The sequence below is a fragment of the Haemaphysalis longicornis genome, unplaced genomic scaffold, assembly GCF_048455015.1.
Source record: "Haemaphysalis longicornis isolate Haplotype H1 unplaced genomic scaffold, Haemaphysalis longicornis Haplotype H1 scaffold_7, whole genome shotgun sequence".
Classification (NCBI taxonomy): Eukaryota; Metazoa; Arthropoda; class Arachnida; order Ixodida; family Ixodidae; genus Haemaphysalis; species Haemaphysalis longicornis.
In genome coordinates this window covers 182,129,815-182,154,247 of record NW_027526422.1, presented here as the reverse complement: position 1 = coordinate 182,154,247, position 24,433 = coordinate 182,129,815, and the positions used below count along the sequence as shown (strand labels likewise).

Sequence of the window (24,433 nt, the reverse complement as noted above, 5' to 3'; positions counted from 1 at the left end):
CACAGTGACGTGTTATGAGCAAGAATGACGTCATAAGGGCCAACAATAAAACATAATTTTCAGTGCATTAACTGCACGTTAGCATTCAAGTGATGCGATCAAATGGAACTAGAGGGCCCATTACAGACGTCCAGTCATGTGTCGTTGCGACAGGTCAGTTAGGCGGCCGCCAATCGCACAAACAAGGTTCCGTGACGTCATAGAAAAGTTGCGGGAAATTGGCTAGGGGGTCGCGACTGCTTCACACGTTTTCTTTCATATCTCCAGTATTTGTTCGAAGATTGCGATAATATTGGTATCATTGTTATCGGTACTAAGCAGTCTTTCTAATAAACCCAAGTTGTATTTTGTCTTCATGGCTCCTTTAAGGTAATTTTTAGCAACACTGAAAGCAGGTTTGATGAACAACGGTGTCATATCAGTTATTTAAGGCTTTCATAGTAATTGAAGTTGTTAATGAAATTATTGCCGTGCTCACTGCAGTTAAAATCTAACCTCCACTTAGATTGTGAAATGTGACCAGCGGAGTTAGCATTGTAAGGCGACCTTGTTGGACGCTTTTCTTACAGTGAGCACAAATTGTTAACTACCGCGGCGCTGTTGATTATTTGTGTCCCTTTCATATGTCACAAGTGCCTTGAACACCGAGATCTGGTTGAAACACTACAAAATATCGCTTACAAAGCCAGGTAAACAACTCAATTAACCTGCCCAGTAACAGGAGTGACACGATGTTGCTCCTCAACTTTCCTGTAAATAACAATGATACAAATGTGGCTACAGCTAGTTTTGGCATTAGAACATGTAGGGCAGCTTCCATCCAAGTTTGCAGAGCGCAGTGCGTTGTCACTTGCGGAAGAAACCCGCCTAGCCGGAACCAGCAGCTCAGCTGGAATAGACCGGTACCCACCGACGATCAGCATGACGGGCCTTCCAGGCGGTGGCAAGTCCCAGCTGACTTTGGCACCTGTCCCGTCAAGCGATGGCGAGCTCCTGGCTGGGTCGTAGAAGCTCGAAGTGCCCACAATCCACCAGCCCTTCGACTTGAGGTCCTGTGCAGACGAGGGGAGAGGGGGAAAAAGGAGGCCAGTCATCGAGAGAAGATACAAATAAAAATGCTTTCTTTCATGGTAACATGATAATTGTAACAAGTCAACCTATCAAACTAAAGATGCTGAGTCCCAATTAAGAGTCACCCATTTGGTGGGGCTGTATTGCAGGATGAAAAACTTTCTGAAATAAATTTTTGGTTAAGTGACAGTTATTTTGATGCTAAGCCCACTGTACCTTTCATAAAGATTATTGTGCTTCAGATTTATACAGTGAGAGGTACTTCCAGAAACAAGGGCAGTGGAGGGAGTCTTCAGTGAGCCTCAACATGGAAGGCTGACTTTAATGGACGCCTATTTCTAAATGCCTCTGATCCCCAAGGTGTCCTTTTTCATCACACATTGTTTCGAGAATAATCAGACAGCATCTCAAAAAAGAACATTTTACAAGAAGTGGTCCAATGCAAGCAAGACGGACAGCCACGTCTGTTCAAAAAATTGAGAGGCATTCTGCAAGTGAATGGGGTGGTGGTGCACGGGCTCTAGGCGTGCCCCTGCTTGCCACCAGCTTAGCAGAGACGTGGCTTTCCTGCTTGGCAAATGTGCTTGCAGCAGAGGCGGCCGAATGAGGCAGAATAAGAAAGGCACAAGAAAGAAAGAGGAGCCAGAGGATGGGGTGTCTCCACTGGCACCCTCCTCTTTCTTACTAGCTTGGAATTCTTTTGCTCAACAGGTGAGCCGCCCTGCACATGCCCAGCGTGCCTGGGTGTCACCCACCAACAGACACACACCCTGCTCTTTCTATGTAGAGTAGCCAACCAATTTTTTGGACCTGGAGGGGAATGAAATAGTCCGAATAAAGGAGCAGTCCGAAAAATCCATCAGTCATTACTCCTATAGGACAACTGGCGGTTCCTCGGGAAAGTCCGGAATATCCAGCAAGCCGAAATTTTTGGTGTCAAAAAAACAAAAGTCAACTACTGTAGCTGATCCCACCATCGTAACCATCTTCATTCTAAACACTGACTAGGACTGCACTGCTTCAATCTGGCAAAATGAGGAGAAGTGGGGCTCAAGTTAACAATTTGAGATCACCCTCACTTTAGTGGCCCTGTTATACAGTATATAAGCAAGAACAGCCAAGGCTAAGAAAACTGATCTTTTAGAAGGGGGCCTTTACATGCTGAAGCTATGCCTTCAATGTGTCGCTCACCGCAGCTTTAGCACAACGCCAGCCGGCCTGGCATTCTTTTATTAGAGGGACCACGAAGATAAGGTACAAGTTTGGCTCATTCAAAACACTGTTGTGTCATAACAAAAATGATGCCAACTCTAACAAAAGCGTCAAACAGCTGCATGAGATATTAAGTAGAACGTGTGAAGTAGTGGTGATGTACCACCAGCCCCTTTCCTGCCCAGTCTTTGTGATGTCACATAGACTTGTTTGTGCGATCGGTGGCCGCCAGCCAAAGCCACCACCAGGCAACTTAGCATGGCTCTGCAGTTGTGTCAGTGACTCTAGTTACGTTCCATCCCATCAGTCAAATGGTCATGTACAGGTGACTCACTTTCCTGTTTATAGTATTCCCCTGCTGCATCTCTGCTGACACTATGGAGCATGAAATTTACGCACTGTTCAACATTCCCCTCTCTCTCTTTCTATTTCTTTTTCTTCTTGAAAATGACATCCTTCGTGGGTGAAATGAAGTTGAGCGGGTTGTTAAAGACTGGTTTCATTGATTGTGTGGTTGAACACGCCGACGCAACGCAGGCGATGAGGCGTGCCGTAGCGTAGGGCTCCGGATTAATTTTGACCACCTGGGGATCTTTAACGTGCGCCCAAATCTCGAACAAACAAGCTTTTTTTTTCCACCTCCATCGGAAAAGCGGCCGGCGCGGCTGGGAATCGAACCCACATCCTCGTGCTGAGCAACACAACACCAAAGCCACCGAGCCACTGCGGCGGGTACCAAAGGCTGGTTCACCCAAATAAAATGTGACTGCATTTTGTCTTTGTGGTCTCTCTAAAGCGCCCAATCCTTGCCTCCATGGGTGCTCCCCTCCCCTCCTTCGCCTCCCCAATACTGCCACTGAGCCTCTGTTAAAGGAGCCATGAAAACAAAATACAAGTTGGGTTTATTAGAAAGACTGCTTAGTCCCGATAACAATGATACCAATATCACCGCGATCTTCGAACAAATAACGGAGATACCGTATTTACACGATTGTAAGTCGACTCAAATGTAGGTCGACCCCCAGAAATTGCATCTCAAAAAAAAAAAAAAAAAAAAAAATGCGAGCGCCGCCTATAAAATTGTATCACAAAGAGAAGCTCTTCCGTCAACCCACACGGCGGCTCTAGCACCAATGATCGATGCTCCCACAGGAGCCGTGCGCTCGCAGTGTGCACGGTAGATGTTAAAAATGAAAAGCTTTTGTATAAGCACATGGAATAACCATGCGCTTTGGGTTGAGCGGGAAGAACACATTCGCTGCGTGATGACAACCATCGAAGCAACCAGCAGCAGCCATTGGTGCGCGATACCAAAACAAACAAAATGGCGGCTGACGGAAGCGGCCGCGCGCAATTTACTTTTGAGCGACTAACCTCCCACCATTGCGTTCGGAAGTGTACTGAACAATGTGATACGATCTGATCTGGGCTACGTTAGCGCCGCGCATTGAATCAAAGGATTCGCTAATACTCATTTTATTTATTAGATATGAATAAAAAGCTTCTTCACGCGTTTTTGCACGCGATTCGTGCGCGTCGGTGTTGCGCGGCCGACTTTTTCACGCCCGCGTCGACGATTCCGCGCGCGCGGCAGCTTCTACTGCTTTTAAGTTAAACCAGTTCTACCGTTCTACCTCCGTATGACGCGCGACGAGCGCGGCAATGGGGAGGCGTGCTCTTTGATCAGTTTGATAGCGCCCAGGACTAGCCGGCTGGCGCCGCTGGAAATGTTTAGGCTTACCACGGTGGTGGATACAGTACAACCTCATTACAACAGACCATCATAGTGATCGTGATTTCAGTCTGCTACAAAAGAAGTATGAACAATCCAAATACTGTTACTACAGACTTTTACGGAATCATGGATGATGTCTGTTATAACAAGAGTTTGGACTTTTCAACTGTTAAAAACAAATCACACAACAAAAGTGTGCAGGTCATTTCTCAAGATTCAGTTACAACTTAAAGGGGTCCTGAAATGCCTTCCGCCGATGCATGGATGTACATGTAACCAAATAAAGCAATGTATTAGCAATCTCCTCCTGCAAGAATTTTGTTAAAGCGATGAGTATTAGCTGAGAAATCGTAAATCAAAAACCGCGAATTATCGTCGCGCCGTATTTCCTCCTCCTTTCAACTGTTTCTTCGCTGTTGGCCTCCCCTCCCATGATGCTCCGCTCCTCAGCGGTGACGTACTTCCGCTATTGCGCTCCCACAGACTGCCGTCTGCTACGGGCCAGCTCTTTCGGCTTTTTCATCTCTGTAGACACCATGGAGACAGGCTGGAAAAACGAACGAATGACCTGGCCGCATGTGTGCGGCCTGGCCTTGCCCTTTCGCGGTGTACGTAGCTGCAGGGCTGCAGTTGGTATCGGCGGCGAACTCGCAGCCGCGTGGGGAGAATCGTGCGCTCGTTCCCTTTGGTGCACCGCGCACTGTTTATCCAAAAAGCGCGGTCTCAGATGTGGCCCCGCTGGTGCCGGGTGTTATTTTGCGGTGGTTGTAATTCCTACTAACGGCGGCATGTGAAAAAAGACATTTTCAACCGACACAGAACCCGTGCACAAAACGCGCCGGATCGGATCGCTTTATCAGCGGCGATGAACGTGAAGGCGAAGAGCAAACCAACGCTGCACTCGATCAGCGAGAACGTACCCGTGTTCTGACAAGCTGCACCCATGTGTTGCATTCAACACTGACGGGAAAGCGTTTGTTTGCACTTGTTTGGATAGTCGTAAAATGTCCAAACACTCCGGCACTCCGCTAGCAGATCAGCCGGCGAGACATTTCGGAAAACATTTGACAGATGGCGCCGTATGCATTAGTGTGTCGCTACGCAAAACTGATGAGACGCTCTACTAAAACTCCCATCGCGGTGTCACGTAGCGGGACGCAAAAATTTAGCGTTTAGCGTATGCAAAGGCCACAAACGCTGTACTAAAACTCTATTAGCAGCAAAATAGCGTGCGTATGTGAAACCGCTTGCGTTTACAAAGCTGCACGCCGAGCGCGTACGTTTCAAACCTAGTGACATCGTTTAAATACACTGGCAAGCACAGTGTAACGTAGTCAGATATCAACCGTATGCTCAGGCGACAAGCAAGAGCTTGTTTTATGTGGGGCGGAGATTGCACATAAAGGCCCGTTCGCACTTGCGACGAAAGCGAGTGAGAGCGGCAGGAATTCCGTCGCTTTGTCGCGCGACGATCGTTTTTGTCGAATGGTCGGGACAAATTTTGGTTGCGCGACAGAATTCCCGTCGCTTTCGCTCGCTTTCGTCGCAAGCGGGAATGGAAAGTTCTGCCGCTGCTGTCTGCTACGCAGCTCGGAGGTAACCGAACGATCTGCTCGGGCCGGATGAACGCGCACACTCCCGCACGGCAGCGCCCCAAGCGGCAGACGGCCGCGTACATCGCTCCCGGCGCCCGCCTGGAGCCCGCCCTCGGCACACTAGCCAGTATATTTCAGGCACTATAATGGAGGAAAGATTTTTTGCTTCCGATGAACCTAGTTCTTTGCCCCTGTGTTTTTAAATACGTGAAGTGGTTAGCACGTCGTCCTCACGCAGCTCTGTATCGTCGTAGCATCGCTGATTGTCCGAACGAAGCTTGCAGCTAAGCCAATGCAGCGACCGAAGCTGTGTGTGTGTGTGTGCATCGCCTCCTGTGTGTTGTGGACGCGTTCGTTTCGCGATGAAATGCGACATTGTACTTCTGCGGGTGGATAGTGCTTCCCATGGTCTGGATTATCTTTCTCGAACGACGTACCACTCAACCTCGCATGGGGTATGTGCAGTGTGCCTGGCTAAAAGCCTTCTCGCTTGCGCGCCAGAGTTGTGACTTGCTGCTCGTCCCCGCAAACCGGGTGTGAGGTGAGTGCCGTATTTACGACGGGCAGGAGGAGGCAACTCATCGTCTGTCAATCGCGGTTCAGACTTGCAACGCATGTTGTGACGTTGCGTTCGTTCGAAACGCATCTCTGGATTGTTTTGAAGTTGAATAAAATGTACGTGTCAAACCCGGGCATTCGGCTCAGGGCGTTCTCTGCGATTGCACCAAAGAAGTGCCACGGGACTTTCTTTATGGTACGTACTCACGTAAGATAAAATCCACGTCGTGTTATGGCCGTGTTGCATTCAATACAAACGGTTAAGCGTTTGTTTACACTTGTTTCGTTTGTCGTAAAATGTCAAAGCACTCCGGCACTCCGCTGGCAGATCAGCCGGCGAGCCGACGCTGAGCAGACGACTCATCTCTTTGCCGGAAGTGCGTGAAAAAGCCGCCCAATAGCAGGATGTCTAGCTCATGACGAACATCTGGGAATCGATGATGTAGACATGTGAAGATGGCGGCGTCCAAAAACACGAAGGAAAGGGTGAGAAAAAAGCGACAAACTTTGAAACAAAAGTGTGAGCTTTCCGCTGCGCGTAAAAGAGTAATACTTGGCACAGGTGACGTTGGCGACCCAATCTAGCGATTGCGCTAGTTCATTTAGTGTGCTCAAAATGCCTTTCAGGGCCCCTTTAAACAGGTTGGTATTTTAAGCCAACAAACCTTCAGGATGACTTGGGTTTTTCAGCAGTTTCATCCTCTTGTGGCATTGTGAAGCACATCACAAAATCACATGAATGACTCTTTTTACATTTGCTGGGCTCCTGTTGTATGGCACCTTCTCAAACTTTTGATTCACTCATACTATTATTTCTCTCTTTCACGTCTTCAACCTACACTTGCATTTCCATTGTCTTCACATGAATATAAATGAAATGCAAGTAAAGATCTCATTGCTAAGCTTGGAGATTTAGCCAGCTATAATGTATGAGGGCATACATTTTTTTGTTTCAATGATGTTAACTTTCATATATAAGCATCTTATCTGTTGCACTGTAACACTTAAATTCTAAATCCTATCACTTGACTGCCAGGACATCACACTTATGCATACTGCAAGTGGATGCAAGAAGTTTCACTTCTATTAATTCACAATTATTTTTAATTGTTTCAAACTGTTTTCATTTGATCACAACTGTGAGGTAGAAACACAAACTCTGGAAACGTACCTAACAAATGAATGGTTGCCTGCATTTGAAAAGTCCACTGTACAGATGCAAAGGTGGACTTGTCAACCTTTCAAACTGGTCTGTTATATCCGAATGTATGTTGTAACAGAATCTGCAGTAAAGGAAGTTTAATCAATGGCACAGATAGGAAGACCAACCAAGCATTGCAAATCAGTATGTTGTATCCAAATATCTGTTGTAAGCAGATCTGTTGTAACGAGGTTACACTGTATTTGATTGGCGCTTTCCCTAGCGGTGCGGATAATGCTTTATAGTGTCGTTTTCAAGCACATTATCAGCTCCTTTCCTCCACAAACGTCTTCGTTTGTGCCTTCAGTGAAATCTTAAAGGGAAGGTGAAGAGGTTTTAGAATTAAAAGAAAAGTTGACTAGCAGCAAGTACACATTGAATAGTTGCCATGTACGAAATACTTTTGCAATACATTCAATAGAAGCGGCGCAATGCGCAAACAAAAGTGGCCCGATGCCCCGCCCCCATCTCGCCGCACGGTGCCGGAAGACCGAAGAGCGCGGACGAAAACCAGCTGAAAAACGTCATACCTGGATTTTCGGCCGGATCAGCCGCCTCGGCCATGCTCTTTTCGCCGTGTTTCCTTGTGAATGATACTTGTTGTTGTTGTGGTTGATAGCACTCATTTGTACAATTTTTGTGTTCAAAAAGTATGCACGAATGCCAAACGAGGCATAAGTTATCATGCCGTATTCCTAAGCAGAATAATGCCACGCCGGGATGCTTGATAACGTACGGAAGCGACAGCCGAGGTGGCTGTGCTTGATGACAGAGAATATACTACACTACGTTAAATACTTTGTAAACCGCTCCAATGCATTTTTTTTTTATTTTTTGATGCGACGGATGTGAATGTTCACCTTAGATTCTAGATTTAGGAAGGATGGGGAATACTGCTGTACTTTGGCCGGGGATGTTTCGTTCCATTCCAGAAACCAAGTCACATTTGTTCAGGAAATACTTTTTTTGTTAAACGCGTCGGTTTTCTTTCCCTATGGGCTCAGGACAGTGTTCAAAAAAACAATTTTTTGGCGAAACTAAAACGAGGGGCCAATCCTGATAGAAGTTCTCTCCCGGCTAAGAGGTAAACAGTATTCCTACAAAGTAAAAGAACCAAGACAACCAGATTACCTATTTTGCAAGTATACATGTCACGATAAGGTGATGTTTGTCTGGAATTAAAAAAAAAAAAAACACCACTCCGAACCTCCACCGTGCCATAATTCATGTTGACTGCGGGGGCCTAATTTTTTGCCCAAGATTCCGTGTGGCTGCATATTATAACCTGGCAAGCACTTGTTGTCACTGAACCTCAAGTGTGCTCCAGTGATAGTCGGTGATATATATAATGATGATACTAAAGAAATTTGGAGCGAAGAGTAAATATACGGCCTTTGTCCGACTAGCGCGGTAAATGCTTAAATCTAGAAATGCTGAAAGAGGCCAACGATTCGTTATCAATTTATCACAAACGTTTGGTGATTGTTACCTAAAGTAACGTAACTACAACGTAACTGCCTTGTCCGACTGGTCTGTTAATTATAACAAGGTGGCCGTAATATTGTAGCAGAATGCGCAACGCACAAGCGAAAATCAAGCCCTACTACAGCCAATAATGCTGAGCAGGCACTAGTATGCGGCAGTGTTTTCAGAATAAATGCATGTGAAGCAGTAAGACGCCACTCATCGAAGTGCAGCTAGCAATCGGGGAGGTGCCGTAGCGCCGCTGCCGAAATTGCGCGCGCGTGTGGGGCTGTGTACGGGGATGAGTAACGGGGCTGGGGTGGACGACAACGAACAAAGGAAATGCGGAAGCAGAGTCTGCTTGTTGGTTTATGCGTGTACCGGCAAGATGTGTCTCGCATATAAGTTTACAGTGCATGAACGCTATTTTTTCGCGCAGTGCACGTAAGTGCTTTTCGCTGGTAGATTGTTTATAAAACGCCCAATAATCTTTGGCATAAATGGTTTTGTGTATAATAAGAAACAGTTAAGGCAGTACCTAATATTAACATAAGGTATAAAATCCCCCTATGCTGGTTGCCTAATTCAAAAATATTTTGATGGAACACACTAGTCGACGTCACAGTCACTGCTTTGGGGTTCTCTGTCGTGTAAAGCAAATTTAAGCTCCAAGATAATTGAACCAACCGCACGGGAAATTATAAAACAAACTTCCAGTCATGTGCGAAAATTAAACTGCAAGCTAAATTGCCGCAAAGGCAACCGTGCGATCGTTTGCAATGCTTCCGACAACCCGCGCGGCCGAAGGGTGTCCTCCTTTGACGTCATGACGGGCGCAACCAATCAGGGGCGTCAAAAGACGAAAAGTGCGCGTCTTTCAAACGGGGCCGCGCTTTTTGCAAGATAAATGCCACTTGGACTCATGTACGATAAATTTCAATGTGATATTCGGAATCAGCACGCAAGAAACTATATAACTGTTAATCTAACTCAAATTTTTTGGAAAGCGCTTCAGCTTCCCTTTAAAGAGCGGTTTAAAGTGGCCGCTGGAGCTACGCGCACCTCTTCGCGGCTGGTGACGCCAGTGACGCCGCCATGTTGCCGCCACCGATCGCGTAGCGCGCAGCATGCGGGTGGTATTCGCGGCAGCGTCAGCGCGGCGCATTTTCACGAGTAGAAAACACCCCATGCTGTTATAACCATGGGAATGAGGGTGCAAAGCTGTCACCACCTCGTAGCACCCACTATTTCTCGTTTTTCTTGTTGTTACTAGCGGTAGATGGTTTGACTTCGATTCTAAGTCGACCCCCCAACATTGGATGGTCAAATTTGAAAAAAAGGGTCGACCTACAATCGTGTAAATACGGTATGAAAGAAAACGTGTGAAGCAGTCGCGACCCCCCAGCCAATTTTCCGCAACTTTTCTATGACGTCACGGAACCTTGCTTGTGTGATTGGCGGCCGCCTAACTGACCTGTCGCGACGACACATGACTGGACGTCTGTAATGGGCCTCTGGTTCCATTTGACCGCATCACTTGAATGCTAACGTGCAGTTAACGCACTGAAAATTACGTTTTATTGTTGGCCCGTGTGGCGTCATTCTTGCTCATAACACGTCACTGTGGCGCGAAATTTGAAAGTTTTTAAATAATTCTTGCTTTTTTTCGTTAAAAAAACATCTTTTGTGGCTGTAATGGAGCTGAGTGAGATACTGAATCCTAGTTATTTCAAATTAAACCAAGTTGTATTTTCTCTTAATGGCTCTTTTAAGAGCTCGCACCAAGGCAGCCCTGTACATATACCGTATTTACACGATTGTTGGTCAACCCGAATGTAGGTCGACCCCCCCACATCGCAAGTCGAAAAAAAAAAAAAAGCAGAACACACGAGCACATTCCACAACCACAATATATTGATCACTTGAACTACAGCTCGTCCTCGCTAGTGTCCTCGTCGTCACTAGTGCTGCTGCTGCCGTCACTGCTGCTGCGGTCCCACAGCACGTCGTCGTCCAGTGTTAGCCCGCACTTCGCAAACGACCGCATCACAACATCGCGCGGAATGGCCGACCACGCGGAAAGCACCCACCCGCACACAGTAGCCAGCGAGGCCCTCTTCACACGCCCGGCTGGAGTGAGTTCACGATTGTCCGCCGACAGCCACTCGTTGTACTCGCGGCGCAAAAGGTCCTTGAAAGGCTTGTTTACGCCCACGTCAAGCGGCTGAAGTTGCCCCGTCAGACCACCGGGGATCACCAACATGTCGGTCTCCTCTTTGCGGAGCTCCGCTTTCACCTTCTCGGTGAGGTGGCCGCGGAAGGAGTCCAACACGAGCAGGTTGGGGAGACCCTTCCTGAGGGAAGCGCCCGGCCTCATGAGCCACACAAGGCGGTACCACTCGACCACCATGTCCTCCGTCATGTAGCCCTTCTCATTTGCTCGCACAACGACGCCTCCGGGGAACACTTCTTTCGGTATCGTTTTCCTCTTGAAGACGACATACGGGCGGAGCTTGGTACCGTCCGCCAAGCACGAAAGCATGACAGTGAACCGCAGTTTCTCGTTCCCTGTCGTGAGAAGGTTCACCTCGCGAGCTCCCTTCGCGCTCATGGTTGTGTTGCTCGCCATATCAAAGTACACAGGGGTTTGATCGGCATTACCGATCTGGCCGAGCAAGTACTGCCGAGAGTCGCGGAGCTTCAAAAAATATCTGTGAAAAGCGAGCACTTTTTCCTCGTAAGCGGACGGCAACTTCTGGCACACGCTTGTACGACGGCGCAGAGAGAAGCCGGCCCGCTTCATGAACTTCGACGCCCACGACCTGCTGGCTTTGAAGCGCGACCTCGGTATCCCCGCTTCCAAAGCGAAGAGACGGGCTTTCTCTGTGACCATTTCACAAGTCACCAGCAGCGACCGATCGCGCAGTTCGGTTACATACGCAGCAAGCTTTGCTTCCAGCTCGGGAAAGCGTCCAGATTTCGGCCCGCGAAATCCTCGGCGTTTGGCATCACACGCGAATATTTCGTCGCGCTGCTTTCGCCACTGCCGCACCACCCGCTCGCTCACACCGAACTTGCGTCCCGCCGCGCAGTTGTTGCTTTCTTCAGCATGCACAATAGCGGCCCTCTTAAATGCCGCTGTGAAGGAGCGCCGAAAGATTTTCGGTCCGGGTGAAGTCATGGCAACGAAGAAATGTCGGACGCCGAAAGAAAAACGTGCCGAAGGCTCACAAAGAACAAGGAGAAGAGCTCTTCCGTCAATTACTGGTACCCCCCGTACAAGCCGCCAAGGAAGAGCGCTCACCACTGTCACGTGATATGACGTGCCGCGACGCATCCGTGACGTCTACAGCTGCGCGGACGCCGCTGTGAGAGCTGCCGGCCGGCACTCGCCGAGTGCCGCACGCCGTATCAGCGCCGGCATGTTTACAGGAGGCTCCTCGGAGAGTTGCGCGCGCCGTTGCCGTTGGAATCTGTCGTGGTTTCGGGCCTCTCTGAGGCGCTCACGCGAGCAGCGTCGTGTTCGACACTACGCTTCGCCGCGACGCTGCTCGTGAGAGCGCTCCGAAACGGCCAACGGAAGATGCCACGTGTGTTACCGTGAGCCCAGTAAGAGCAGAAAAAAAAAAGTATTGCGAGCGAGCGTTAGGAATAACTGCAATACGTAGAGTCGAAAAGCAAACGCACAGTTGCAACTACGCCGTTGCGTCCCCGATTTCTTGTTTGGCTTGCCATCACCAGCGGCACAAGTTTCAGTTTCGATTGTAGGTCGACCCCCCAACTTCAGATTTTCAAATTTGAAAAAATGGGTCGACCTACAATCGTGTAAATACGGTACGTGGCCAATGTTACTAATACGACCCTTACAGCTAGCTGCTCCAAGCTCTTGTGAATGACACCTACAAAAGAACAGGGCCTCTTTTCTACTCTCGAGCAAGAAGATTGAGTTGGTTGTTTGGCAGAGCGATGAATTCTTTAAACTACACGCTGTGAACGTGCTTCCTACAACTGCCAGAGTGGCACCTTGCAATCAAAACAAGCCTTAGAAAAATCGCAGACAAGCACCTTCCCTCCTTGGAAAGAAACCCGGCGTCCTCCACGCTGAGGATTAGTGTGACAGGGACTTCTGTTGTGGGGAAGTGTCCGCACCTGTCGACCGTTTCAGGACGCAGCACGGAGGGGCGACAATTGAGCTGGCAAAGGGATTAGCGTGACGATGACTTTTGTTGGACACGGCCTACACCTGCTGGGCATTCCAGGAAGCAACAAAAAAGGAGGAGCGACCATTGAGCTGATGGAGACCTCGCGCCCCCTTCTTCAATACGCGGAACGAATGAATAACACACAGGGGAAACACTCCCAGGACAGCACTGCTGGTGGAGCTATGCCAGTTGAGAGACGGCCATCTGAGTAACCGGAGCTTGCTGAAAGCACACTTGTCAATCTGAATGCAAATACACGCACAGTTTTAGTTATAGCTGAGTCGTTCGCCTGGAGAGCCACGAATCAGATCCTGAATGCCACTGTGGCTGTGGTTAGGAAAAGACCCGAGTTAAAGAACCGAGAAGTTTAACATTGGTGTTGTACTTTTCCCCATTGCAACATTTTTCCAGGGGCTATAGGGCAAATGTCCAGTCCCCCCCCCCCCCCCCCCCCCCCCACAACTTTAAGCTATGTCTGGAAAACAGCTTCGCACCACAGAAGGCCGAAATGGTATTCTACTGCACTCAGCAGCAAAGCAGAGGAAGCAAAAGCAAGTTATCTCATTGCATGGTATCTGATACCCCTGTCACGTACACAACAGATCTAACGACATTTAGAGTGAATAACATTTGCACTAAATGCCATGAATTTGGCGCTACAAGAGAATACCGAATAACGTTTGAGGTGAATGACATTTAGCGGCTAACTGAGGTTCGGGAGCTCATTGAGCAGTCAAATGAGTAGCCTCAACAGCAGTGGCATGTCACTAGAGAAGAAAGTTCAGTAATAAACCAAAGAATACTGTTTCTAAAAACTGTTAGTAAACATATTTTTCCCTTTCTGTTGTTTTTCAAATAAAGAAAGACAAACAAGCACTAACAAAAAAGAAAATCTCTTCCCCCGTGCATGTGGTAGCCTAATACGGATTTTTTGTGGACTTGCCTCGGCTTGTGATGTCTACTGATGTCACCTAAACCGGTGATTTTCTTATTTTTATTTTAAAAAATTATTGTAAAAAAATAATCTTTTATGTTTTAAAATAATATTTTGTGTGAAAACATTCCAGATGCACTTCAAATATAATTTTGCAATTTTATGAGCCTGCTAATCGTCACCGCTTTCACTACCAAATGACACTTGTTTCGCCTTGTAGACCCACACAGCCAAACCAAATGTCTTAATTAACAGCTAATGTCATTCACTTTGAATGACATTAGATTTGCCGTGTGACAGGGGGGGTACAAACTAGAGCCCCTCCATACCACTATCGCCCACCACCAAGGTACAAGTGACCATGAAAGAACGTGATGAAGGGGCTTTAGCTTCTCCTCCACATGCTTGCCCCCTTCCCCCTTTTAGTGCCACAGCAGAAGCGGCCTGCCTCACCGCCAGGAACTTGTCGGGCATCTGCAGGGTGTACAGCTCCATCAGCTCCAGCGCGCCCGAGCTGGCCTTGCTCACTGTGGGTGACAGCCGGCAGCTGGCAAGGGAGGGGAGAGAAGAGAGGAACTTGGAGCAGGACCTTCAACCAGGGTTTTTTGCCATCACGTTTCCTCTAGGATTCACCAACATCACACAATACAGGGGTTCCTCTCCTGGACAGCCCCCTCTGGGTGACAAGAGGCACAACTGGAGACCTGTTTTCAACCATTGAGGACACTTAAGTTAACACTGAACGGCTGAGTGTCTTTTCACCGAGTTCACAGCGGAACTCAGCCAGCCTAGCCGAGTGCCTCGAGTCTTGTTTACACGCACCCTCAAACAAACTCAAACAAGCACAGGGGACAGTTGGAATGTTGTAACCTCTCCCTCTCTACCCTCACCTGGAAGAAAATCTTCTGACCGTTATTTATTGACCAGCACTACTAAAAAACAAAAAGAAAAAAAAGAAAAAAAAAAAAGAAAAGAGAACAGTCCCAGACAGTGGCGATACACACAACTCGGGCCTGAACATGGCTTGGGTGCAAAGGTTGCCCCCTACATTAATTCAAAGAGACAGCACCAACTCTTTCTGAGCTGTTATACGCCTCGAGCGTGGCCTGTAGGGGCGCCACTGAAATCCCCCTAGCGGCGCGTTTCGAAAGCAGGCGCGGGAGTCCGCGCCCCGCTCCCCAGTGCCGCCGCTGCTTTTGCGGCACGTTCACGACTGAGATTTACCGTTTGCGAGCGTTTGAAATTCATGTTTGTGTGGAGCAGTCACTCTGTTCGCAAATTGGGTGTGTTTACGAGAGTGTAAATGTTTCCGACGCGATCTTAGCGTGGTATTTTCGGTCTGTATAAGTGCCAGGTGTGTGTCACAGGCCAGCGTCGCGGAACCGGCGTATGATGGAGCCGATTGTAGTTACACAGACCTGAATTTACTAGCCGTGTCTCCGTAACCACCGGTTCCTCAGATGTTCATGATACGGCTATACACTACGATTTAAATCGGTTTTGTGCGCTTACATAATCAGCGGAGCACTCGTACCTGACAGCACACCAGTTACGTTTGCCAGTATTATACCTCAGATATTGATCACCACTATTTACAAGCCAGTCTGTGTTAATTTCGGTAATATTCAACAAAAGTACGATGGACAATGCATAATTATACTCGGGGATTAGCACAGGACAGAGTCGTCTTGTCGTGAGGTGCGCGCCCGCAGACCTTCATCTGCTACATATATCCTCTGCGAGAAGCGCGGAGACGGGCTTACAATATAATCCGCGTCCGCGACTAAATGCTTCTTCGAAATATCGTCATATGGCACAGGGAGCCTGCAGAATAAACCAGAAACTGAAATCAGAGGGCCTTATCATATACCACACTGTTCCAACGACACATTTCATCGCTTGTTGAACAGCCGACCCTGTATACTTCCAAAAATGCGTCCGCCGTACGATCAGCTCTTCGTTGAAGTAGAAAAACAAAAGGAAAGTGAACGCGAGATTTATGTGTGGGATTACTAAAACGTTCATTGCTTGATTCCGCTCCGCATTTGTACACAGCGTCCCCCTCCTCGCCGCCCCCCCCCCCCACCGATTTCTCGCGAAATAGCAGTGCATTTCGCGTATAGTTGGTCTAGTGAAACCTACCTGACTTAAGTTTAGACAAACGTCTTTATCATGCCAGAAGCTGCACTGTTTTTTTTGTTTTTTTTTTTTTCATTTCCGTTACAGCTATTATGTTTCTCAATTCCGCATTGGCACAGCATTTATTTTTCTGTGGTTTCATTTCCTTGGTTCTTGCTATATGGCGTGTGTGGGCACATATTTAACGACGCACAGGCTTGGAATATACTTTACATTTTCGCATGGTTTATATTCTTATAAAAGGCATAAGTTATTGTCCGGGATTGGGTAATCACACCCCCGAAACATATTTTTCTGCGGCGTATATGTATAAGCGAAACAAAGCCGCATTCGTTGTCCACGCTGCAAAATGAAGCCAACCTCTCATTGTGCCAGTATCAGGTCTAAACGAGGCGTCAGTAGAATTCATTTGTGCCTGATGTTTTGGAGGTGACATGGGGGATATGTTGCTGCCGTTGCCGACGCCCGGAAAAGCGGCGACGAAGCGCGCAGAACCGCGTCCCCGGGTAGCTCTTGCAGGCGATCGCGTACTCTACGAAGACGCAGCTGCTTTTTAAGTGACCTAAACGTACTCTTTGCCTATAGTCGTCACCATAACAAGTTTTTTTAGGGCGCGGAAAGGCGAAAAGAAGTGAAACAGAACCAAAACACTGCACGAGCCCCTATCAGTCACGTAGCGCAAATCCCGTCAACGCCGCGGAGAAGCGGCGGCAGGCGGCGCAGCGATCGCAAAGCTCGAGGCGTATAGACCAGCAGGTAGCACACTGTACATCTTGCCACACTCTGTTGAAGGGACTCACTTTTTCCGCTCCTATGAGACTTACTAATTTATGTCTCACGGGTTTAAAAGCCCTCCTGCGCAAATATGAAATGCCTTACAAAGTCATGAAATGTTCTTAACCGCCTAGTTTGCCTATTTTAGGAATAGTGTATCACTCCCGTACTGAAATAAAAATTAAACACTCAAAACATTTTTATTCAGGCATTTGAAACTAGGTGGAGCTGGCTGTCCAGCCAGCGAGCGTTTAACACTTTCGTGAACGCGGAAAAATCGGTTGTTTTTGGATGTTTCAGGAAATATCTTTTTCTTGCCACCAAAAATAGTGGATGCTAAAGTGCAAGTTATGATATGATAGAAGAAGAATGAGGCTTTCCAACAGTAATATTTTCAAACAAAAAATTTATTACAAACTTTATCAAAAAAATTGCGAAAACAAAAAAAGTAACAAAAATAAAAAGAAATTGATGATAACCTCAGTGCTACTTTTCACAGGGTAGACATAAAAACAATTTGAAATATACCCTTCGAACATAACACTCTTACAGAATATTACTGCAAATATGAGCAGTGCAAGTACAAAAGTTATTTACATACAAAAGTACAAACACTGACATGTATACAATCAGTGTGTTTGTAAGCAGGCAGAAGGGATGTAGAAAAAAAAACAGAGTAAATAATGAATTTTTTTATATGCAGACATCAAGAGAGTGCTCACAGAATGAGAGACACCAACAACTGCAACCTGAGTAAGGAGGTGTAAGGAGAGACTCACCTGTCTCTGCTGGGCGTGAAGACTTTCTGGACACCAAAGTAGCAGGATGATCTCAACACAGCTCCAAAGTTCATGGGGTCCTGGACAGAGAATGGAGCGCTGTGGTGAGTGACCGAAGTGATACACGCTCGTCAGACCAGGGTTTATCACTCTCTATATCTCTCCTTCACGCCCACACGCACATGCAACACTTTAGCCAGCTTGGGTGAGAATTTTTCAATGGTGGCAAAATTGGCGAGCGCAACGTTCCAGGAGAGGAAATTCCATACTTGCCCAGCGCAGCTGTATTTCTGAAAGAAACATTCTCTCCCTGTTACAGAGCCTACTGATGACTTGCCAGGTAATCCAGAGCCCTCCACTACAGTACATGTCACTGGTCAGGTCTTTCATCAGCACGTTTAAAGGGACACTGAAGTGATATGTAAACATTGCGGGATTACTAGCGCAAATTGTAGTCCGGGGTCCCCAGGCCATGTTTCGACCACTCTAGGCGCGTTTACGCGATTTTAATTAGTAGAAAAACTAATTCGAAAACGCCGTCCTCCTCTCTTTACGCTCGCCCATTTTCTGTGGCGTTTTCGTGTGACGTCAGGAGGGGATGAGCTGGCAATTGGCTGCGCCACGGCTGCGCTACTGCACGGCTCCCCGGCCGACAGAGCCAGTCGGCCCAGCGTTTCGTCCGCCGGCCGCCGGCGGGTCGTCGCAATCAAGGAGGTTAAAAAAAATTGCTTGGTCGCAATTCGTTCGCTTAGTTGAAACGAAGCCAGGACACGTTTGTGAATGGAAGAATGTGCCTTTCTTTACTTGGTTTGTTTGCACACTGTATCTAGCTCCAAGTCAAGGTCGCTTCACACAAGCGCTGCACATGCGACGCTTCGCTGACTGGTACGACAGTAGGAAAATATAAGGCCTCTTGAAGGCGGGAGAAGAGTCAGCGAAGTCAATATAGGTACTAAGCAAATAAAATCAACTGATATTTTTACCGTACAGCGTAAAACTAGGGCGCGGGAAGCACGTTTTTGCGCTGGGCGAACAAGCACAGCGGTCAGCAGCACGACTACGCATCTGCGAACGCTTTTCCGTCTACGAAATGCAATTGCTAGACGTGAGCTACTGTGGAAACTCGGGCGACGCTTACTGCACGATCGCAGTACAACAAATAGTCACCTAAGCGGCTTGAAATGCCAAAACTAAATAAAAGTGTAAACCGGTTGTATAATATATACCCTATATTAGAAAGGCATTGGCGTCCCGCTCCGTGGCCTAGCGGTCTGAGGCGCTAGGAATTCACGGCAAATGTTTTGCGAGTCACGAGTTCGAATCCCCGCGGGTACGTGCTTTTTTTTTTTTTTTTGTAAGTTAACTTTTTTGTTTTCCGCCGATGTTTTCTATATTGAGTTCACCTTTTTTGGGGCCGCAACGTTCATGGCTCCACGAACTAGTTCACAAAACGCGCGCAGGCTGGCACTGGCGCGCTAGCGAGTTCTCGTTGGCGTGCTGTTGCCATAAGCACCGACTGCTTGCAGGCAGTGGGCACAAGCCAGAATGAACAGACCCTTGGCCTGGTGCGAACACGCTTTTTACGATACAGGCATGAGGGAGGCAAGCTCCAAATATGGGGGAAAAGCGCATGACATTTGGGCGTCTGCGGGTACGCGGAGGGCGTTCATGCACTGCGTAGGTCTCGGCTAGTGAATGCTACGACTACAAGCCGTCCTGGGAGGCTTATCTTGTGCATTTTACAGCCGACAACATGGCAGAAGCGCGGTACGATGATTACTGAGATATTGAGAATGCCCATCCAACAAAGCCATTGGTTATGTTTTACAGAACCAAAACCGAAACCGAAACTTGTGTGATTGCTAACCTTGGGCATCGTCCAATCACGGCGCCCCTCCTCTCAACGTCACAGCCTTAGTTGGTGCGGCCGCCGCAAACCGCGCATGGTAGTTTTTCTTCTTTCGCGCTTTGTAAAATAATTACCCATTTGTCAACCGGATAAACGATGAAAAGTGTGCTAAATTGAGCCAGTCTACGCAGTGCAAGCAAAAACGGGAGCTTGACAAATTCACTTCAGTGTCCCTTTAACACTAAATTTGAGGCTGAAGAAGCAGCACGTCTTTTTTGCACAACAACATCGAGTCTGTTAGCTGCTATTCTAAGCAAAATTTATTATTACCTTGACAATATTGCTCAAGACAGCGCCACAGTATGTACGCAATAACGTAGATGTGAAATTCAGAATACTAATGACAAAAGTAGCCAGAGGAACAGCCAAAATAATGATGGAAAGCATGACAACGTTGCCGCTAAGTATTATTTTGTTAATGGTGCGTTTATATTTCGTTGCCAGTGCTTAGTAGCGCAAGTCTATCTTATCCTGTACTAAGGGCAGAGCGCCTACTTGCTCTCACTGACAACAGGTTATACCCAGCTATCTTCTATGATAGAAAAATAATTATACTCGTCACATTAATTGACAGTGTTCTTGACCTGATCGCATGTTTTTGGGAGGACTGAGCTCTAGCACACATGCATGTTGAACTAATAATGCGATGGCATTTGATTTGCCCACCACCAATTTCAAATTTCAGGTGCTTTAAGTGCCAAAGCAGCTCCTGGGTTGTGTGGTGCGCCATAGTGGAGTGCTTTGGATTAATTTCAGACCCCATGGAGATTTTTCACACATGGTCAAATTCTGGAACACAGGCATTTTCACTTTTTACCTCCATCTAAAAAATGGCCGCCATGACTGGGATCGAATTTGCGTCCTTTCGCTTAGCAGCACAGAGCCTTAGCTACTGAGCCATCGCATTGCAATAGCTACCAACCATAAAATGTGCACATCTATTTGTTCGACTTCAGCCTTGCTTTCCGCTCTTTTGCCAATTTATTTAGTAGCCCTAGATCTCTCTATCAACCTTTACTTACTGCAGAAACTCTGCATCTTCTCTGCCTTTCTGAGAATATAAATACTCAACGAGTCGGCCCACAAATGGTTCAATGAGAAGGGAGGGGCAGAGAACTTGACTTGATGTGCAAGAAAAGAACACCATCACTTTACAGATCCTGCTATTAAACACTTGCGTTAAAAACCAAATTTAAAGACACGAGTTACAGTTTGACACTTCCCACGGCAAAGCTGCTCCTGCTCCCAGGCTAGATAACGAACTGACACGAAGGCCTTTACACTATTTCAGTGACGCGAAGTGTAGTTCCAATTATCAAAAATATCAAGACATCGGTGCTTCTTACAGTTTGCACCAACTGAAACAATGCAGACACTATGAGCCGAACCCGCAATTTTATGACCAAAGCCAGCAACAATGAGCAGATTACACAATCAAACAGGCTCCACACAGTGCCAAAACAATCAGTAACCATGGACAACATGTTTGCTAAAATGGCCATTTAATTCAGCTCTACATCCTTCTTGCACAACACTTATGTGGCCCATTCAACATGCATGGTGAAATCTAAGCCTGTCAATCACTCAACCGCTTACCTTGTGCTTCAGTTTACTACACGCCAGTGCAACATGCCATTGGTCACACTGGGAACAAGACAGATCCCAGGAAGGTTTGCTCGGTTGCAGAGCCACCAGTTTTGACAGCGAAGCAGTTTAGCGAATCGTAATTTTTCGTGTCCGCAGTTAAGAATACCAAGAAACTGCTGAGCATGTGCACATAAGCGCAGGCCTCGCAGCAACCGCCCAACCAAGAAAATGCCAAGCCCTTGTGTGTGCGTGCCGGCGTCCCTGGCGCAAGTTTGTCAAGCCCAGCATACCTACTTAGAGAAGATTGGCCGAGATTGGCAAAAAAAAAAAAAAGTGTTCACCCATAATTCTGGCAACCCTTGCTCGGCACGAGAAAGACTCCAGCATTCACCCTAATGGTGGAAAAACTTGGCTGGAACAAGAAAGATGCGTCATACGTGCGCCTCTCCAAGGTGATGCCGAATGATTATCACTTACAAAAAAATGAAGGAAGCTCACACTTATAGCAACAGTGATGGAGTGAATTTCGTTGCGGCAGAGAATAAGAAGCAAATCGGGTGCAATCGCGGACTTAAACCTTCGTGAAGGTTGCGTGTACAGCTTTGCTTTTTTTTTTTTTTTTTTTTCAGTTGGGTCCTTGTTCCCATGTCAATGCATTAATGGTGTTCCCCAGCCCCCCTCTTTCCCTCACCTGTATCCTGTCCATGTAAAGCCAGATGGGCTGGGCAGGGCTGGTGTCCAGTTCACTGAAATGAAGAACAACGTCACTAACTACACACTTCCCAGCATAAAGCAGACTGCAAAACAGTGCTGAGGCAAGTAATCTCTAGCAGAAGGGGTAGTTAACTAAAAATCACAAATATTTTGGCGCTTCAACGAAAATGCTCCCTTGCTTTCACTTATGGCTCACCCACATACAGATCTTCCGAAAACCATCAGTACCGCCAACCTGCATCCCATTTGTGGGCAAAAATACGATAGCTTGCTTCAAGCATCCAAAAGGCAAATCGTTGATTGCAAGTTGGAGGAAAAATTTGAGAAATACTGGTGACTGCCACGTCTTGGGAGCGGAAACGGTTGCTACGGTCCACGAGCCCACTAACCGCATGCGTTGAAACTGTCACACTGCACGTTTACCTGTTAAACACAACCTGAGCTACACACCGCACACCATATCAGATACGTAGTTAAAGGGGCCCCGTAGCACTTACCACCAACTATTCGGAATATAGCTTGGGGTAAAGTCTACTGTCCCAAAAATCTCCTCCCACAAGATTATAGAAATCCATTCAGTATCACCGAAGCTATAACAGATTTGAAATTGTGCATAATCGTTCCCTCTCAACTCGAGCTTAGACTACTACTTGGATGAAGGCTCCACGCTCCCTCCAGGAGAAAAACGTGGCTCATGGCATCGTCACTGGTGGCCTTCGATATATCACAGGCCAGGGACTTTTCTCTTTTTTTACGCAACGTGGACTAGTCTATTTCTCCTGCGATGTGGGACAAGGCCTGCTCACAAGTGTGCTCAGGCTTCCAGTGTTTTTGAAGCAATAGAGGCTTGTTGTCAAGTGCTCTGGTTGAAAGTAAAGTATTGAGTTTGTCAATCCACTCCGCCCACACTCAAAACACACAAAAAAAACTCCACGTACATGTTCAGGCATGGAAGAGGTTGGTGCACAGAGCCAACGACAACGGAATCGTCACAGGAAATGCGAGAAATAAACTGTGACGTTGACAAGCAACAGCCAGTCGGACAGCCTCCGCTGTAATGACGTAACTAAAGTGGTGTACAATGAGAGAAACCCGAGAGAGCGCGGCTGGTTTCCCCACATCTTTCACAGAGATTTGCGAGCGGACCGCTTCCCGTGCACGTCGCTCCGTTATTCCTGGCAGCGTAATCTAAACGTCGCACAGGTTTATTTGAACTGCTCGAAATATGTTGCAGGGTCCCTTCAACGACTTGTTCAGCCACCGCCAACATATATTCAACATAGACCAAAATTTTACAGACACAAGTGTTTTTATCCTTTCACCAATTTACGAAAAAGGCAGACTGAGTGGCGCAGGAGTGAAGTCCCCTGACACGCGGTGCTCAGTCGCAGAATGCCAGACCATTTAGGCCACCATTGTGGGTAAGGGTGCATTCGGTCACTTACTTTTGGCTTAGGCTGTCCAAGAGGGAATCCCCCAGGGGTACCGGTAACTGGGAAGCATCCAGGCAAACACCCTGCACGAAACAGGCGAGAAACGTTCAATTTGGTGAGCTATACCTATCACATTAAAGACAAAGTGAGCACACGTAGAAAGCCAGCCATCTTCAGCTCCAAATGAGTGCATACCATATTTACTCAAAATTAGGCCGGCCCGAACCTAAGCCAACACCTGAAATTCGAAAGTCAAAACATGGAGAAAAAAAAAATCTAAAGTTTAAGCCAACCAAAGTAGGCATGGACGATAGCCACAAAACTAAAACGACCTTTATTACAAACAAATCTGCTTGGGTGGTTCCCTTAACATTGTCGCTGACTTGGTCTTTTTTGCCGCTCTCCCCCTCATAGAGTGTGCAAGAAATATCCGCTGCTGTCAACTACACATGCGCTAGCAGCCAATCCTTCTGGGACATTATCCCGATCTTGTCTCGACACCTCCACCATCGCGGAACACTTCTTCCACCAATACAAGTTGCCACCTTGCCTGAAGGTTCAACGAGTTCTTGACTGCCAGCACAAGTTTTTGCCTGAAGGCTGCACTATAATGGAGCCACATTCAACGTTAGCACCAAGCAGGAAAATTGGTACACTCAAGCTGATACGGAATACTGAGTGAGCATGACCAATATGGTGGTCTGCCACTTGCCCATCGTTGACCACACCCCCCGACACTAGTGGCTGCAACACTAGTTTTCAGCAAAAGCCTCCTGATGACACTAATTGCGTGTCACATTTTAAGTTTGGATAGGTACTCTGTGCGTTTTATTATAAATCCTCAAATCTAAGCCGCCCGCTGACTTTTGTATCCACCTCTTTAAAAGAAAGTACCGCTTTGAGATCGAGCAAATACAATATGTACAGGGCACACGCTTAGCAGTCGAAGCTTTTCCCAAACTACCTGTGTAGTGGATTTTCATCTAAAAGCTTATCTTGTTTTGGTTTTGGATTTCTCAACCTCGAAAGGCAATACACCTCACAGAGACCATGCTAAGTCTATGTGCAAATGATACCAAGCCCCCTTCATAAAGCACCATAATCAACGACTGTAACCATCAATCGA

The 24,433-nt window shown here is 47.2% G+C and overlaps 1 protein-coding gene across 1 annotated transcript in view; it reads right to left on the bottom strand.

The window, feature by feature from the left end:
- LOC144147314 (rRNA methyltransferase 1, mitochondrial-like) overlaps window positions 1-24,433 on the bottom strand; it is a 44,039-nt gene that overhangs the window by 13,151 nt on the left and 6,455 nt on the right. Inside the window, exons 4-8 of the mRNA XM_077679431.1 lie at window positions 23,320-23,390; window positions 21,852-21,906; window positions 17,665-17,744; window positions 14,426-14,519; window positions 911-1,052 (exon numbers count right to left, since the gene is read on the bottom strand). Coding sequence (XP_077535557.1) covers window positions 911-1,052; window positions 14,426-14,519; window positions 17,665-17,744; window positions 21,852-21,906; window positions 23,320-23,390 — 442 coding nt within the window. The remainder of the gene's footprint in view (window positions 1-910; window positions 1,053-14,425; window positions 14,520-17,664; window positions 17,745-21,851; window positions 21,907-23,319; window positions 23,391-24,433) is intronic.